This window comes from Aplysia californica, unplaced genomic scaffold (assembly GCF_000002075.1).
Source record: "Aplysia californica isolate F4 #8 unplaced genomic scaffold, AplCal3.0 scaffold00544, whole genome shotgun sequence".
Lineage (NCBI taxonomy): Eukaryota > Metazoa > Mollusca > Gastropoda > Aplysiida > Aplysiidae > Aplysia > Aplysia californica.
In genome coordinates this window covers 497,276-500,557 of record NW_004797814.1, presented here as the reverse complement: position 1 = coordinate 500,557, position 3,282 = coordinate 497,276, and the positions used below count along the sequence as shown (strand labels likewise).

Here is a 3,282-nt window from a genome sequence, read left to right as displayed (position 1 = left end):
AAACCTTCCATATACAATGTATAATAGAGATTCAACAAATAAGGTCCCCGGCCCCCGAAAAAAAAGCCACTCGCACAAAAAACCCAAAATATGACAACAACAACATAACACAAAAACACAGCAACAACCGCAACCACAACAACAACAACAACACAACACAAAAACAACAACAACAACAACAACAACAACAACAACAAACAACAACAACAACAACAACAAATAACCGTCCCATCCACCTCCGGGAAAAATCTCAAAGAAAAGCTCATTGTGTCGGTCTCCAGATGCAAAGAAGGTAGTCAAATTAACTTTTTTTTTTTAGAGCCCCCATTTTATTTGTCATGTTCTCTGTCTGCCCTCACAAATGAGATTCACAAACAAACGGCGCATTAACGCAGCTTTAAATCTTATGGGAGATTCATATGCTCTATACTTCTACCATACGGTACAAAAACTGCTTCGCACATACACAAAAATAGAGGTGAAATTGTAGGCCCCTTTAACGCAGTTTCTTTATTACCTTGATTGAACATGTTTGGAGAAACAAGACAACATTCGTACGTATTAAGCGACATAATATGTGCATTATCTTACAGTTTCATGATGTATGCATATAAAAAATATATACATGGCGAATTAAGGCAAAGACAATGTATTTGAAGATGACTCAACAGTCGAGACAAAACAGAAACAATTTGCATCACAAGAAAAGCAAAAAGCTTACCAGAACATCTCAAATGTACACGTCTGTTTCATAAGAAACTTAGTATTCATGCCCAACAGGAGTATTATTCAATGAGCTGCATTTCACCATTAACTTTTAAATGTAGGATGAATCATTCCTCAACCCGAACAAAACCTATTTTCTCATTTCTTACATGACGTTAAGCACAATCAAAGGAAGTAGAAAGATGTTGATTTGATTCAATTCTTATAAATTTCTTAGTTTGTCAAGCTCTTACAAGTAGGCCTACCATTTTACATTTACTTTTTCCAGTCAGATACCTTCACTGTACTTATCCTTACTGGCCTCTTGGTAACGATGTTAACACGTGCACTGAACACTACTCATTATAGTACTAAGAAAAGACAGAAAGGCTGCTTCCACTGCCATTCATTTCAAGGTGAACAAGTAATAGCCCGCATTATTAACATGTGCATTCATTCAAATATACATGTATACCTAAATCTATCATGAAAAGAAAAACAAACCCAAACAAACTAACAAACAAGCTCGAAAATGTTTGACTTTTTGTTGTTGTTGCAGTAATTGGATTAAAACACTGCTGCAGAATGTGGCATGAAAAACAACATTTTTTGTTCATGTTTGTTACCGTACATGCGTATACGTTAAAAAACAACAACCAACTTTTAGTCTAGGTATGCAATGATCAGTGTATCAAAAAATAGAAGTAACAAACAAAACTAATCACGCTTGTACTTCTGTGATTATTCACTGATTTTATAGTGTCACTGGTTCAGCAACTTAGAAAAGAAAAATATGACGTTTTGTAAGCCTACACTTTTACCTTCCAGAGCAACCACTGACTTTAGAGTAATTTCAAAGGACTTTCACTCTTTACCTTAGGACGTTTTTTAAGGAAAAGTCACAACCAGGAACATCGTTTACTATTCCATAAAAAGCACAATTACATGAATATGAAATCAGCACAAACCACGGATCGGCAAGAAAGTCCTCTGTCAATGCCAGTGATAGCTATGAACTACACAACAGACTGGAATCACACTACAGACTTGGTCAAACGAAGTGTGGAGCGGCTGTTGTTTAGGAAGCCCACATCTCCAGCTCTCTCAAGTCGTCATCATTCTTTGTGGGTCGCGGTTTTGCAGCAGGGCGTGGTTCAGTGGGCTCGGCGCTGGGCACGCTGGGTAGGTCTTCAGTAGGTCCCACAAACATCAGCGTCTGGTCAAGATCCTCCTGTTCCATTTCCTCTAGTTCTGCCAGTAAATCATCCTCACTATAAATATCCATGCCAAAACCAGCAGGATTAGCAATAACTTCAGTAATTTCGTTTGCCTGTTCTTGTTGCTCCGCAATTTCGTCCATGATCTCGTTTACTTTATCAATGTCCATATTATTGTAAGCCTCCTTCAGGGCACGGGCTGCAACTCCCATAACTTTGAGTACTTCTGTATTTGTACTTGCATTCTCCAAAGCTTGCCGTTGGAACTCAATAGTGGATAGGGTACCATCAATCTGATTCAGCTGCTTTTCACAATTTTTCTTTCTCTTCAGAGCCTGGATTGCCAGTCTTTTGTTCTTTATACCATTTTTCTTCGCTGTCGCAATCTCAACGTCGATTTTCTTTTCTAAAAAGTCCGACTTTTTCATCAACATTTCCTCTACCTCTCGAAGCCTCTGTATTCCTTCTTGAGGTGTTGGGGCTTTCCCCTGTTTCCCACCACCAAAAAGTTTCTTCAGCAGACTCATGATTGACAAATGAATTCCCTTTGGGTGGATCGACTTATATATCAACTGAAAGAGCTGACGAATGGGCTATGTATGATGTTTGCTGTATCGCTAAAACCCAATGGGTGTATTACGGATACTCTAAATATACCGCAGATCGTGTACTGTCACAACCCGATGATTCTGACTCAGACAGCACAAGGGAAAAAACCCGGATATTTATGAACAAGCAGCCTCTATTATCACTCTCAAATCAAACCTGGCTAGGGCTGGGCAATGAGCAGCTTTAGCCAAATCCGGATAATAATTTTATGTTAGTGCATCTCTTCGGCGCGGTATGAACCGCTTCGGCAAATGAGTTAGAACCACTTCGACAAACGAGTTAGAAGCACTGCAACAAATGGGTGTACCCACTTCGACAAACGGATTAGGAAAAAGCTTTTATGAGTCTGAATTCGGATAATGTTTCATTGAGAATTATCCGGTTATCCGGATAGGTTATCAAGATTTTGCCAACCACTACTGGCCACAACAATGGTCTTCTGTTGGTTCGGATACCCGACTACTGATATGCACTTGACGCGATCTCGAAAGTAAGAAGTCTTCTTTATCTTTTGGTCCTCATTTCACCCATTGGCTACGGATAAAGGCCGCTTTTCAATGGGTGGAGACTGAACAGGATGTGATTGTGAATGGTTCTTTAGATCAAGAGGCACAGCCCAAATAGACTGTAATACTGTAGATGTATCATGTATGCGTCTCCATGAACGGTGTTGATAAATGAGTGCGATAAACTGGCTGTCCAAGGGTTACACTGAAGTAGTCTGTCCAGCTATTGGGAACCATTGCCCCCC

At 39.6% G+C, this 3,282-nt stretch overlaps 1 protein-coding gene across 1 annotated transcript; it reads right to left on the bottom strand.

Moving 5' to 3' along the window:
- Positions 1-307: 307 nt before the first annotated feature.
- On the bottom strand, positions 308-2,618 carry LOC101861535 (charged multivesicular body protein 4b-like). Its single transcript, XM_035971945.1, has one exon. The coding sequence runs from the start codon at positions 2,447-2,449 to the stop codon at positions 1,784-1,786; it is 666 nt and encodes a 221-aa protein (XP_035827838.1). The 5' UTR covers positions 2,450-2,618; the 3' UTR covers positions 308-1,783.
- Between the last annotated feature and the right edge of the window lie 664 nt (positions 2,619-3,282).

Excerpts from the sequence above, each read along its gene's own strand:
- LOC101861535 (XM_035971945.1), bottom strand. The coding sequence starts at position 2,449 with ATGAGTCTGCTGAAGAAACTTTTTGGTGGTGGGAAACAGGGGAAAGCC.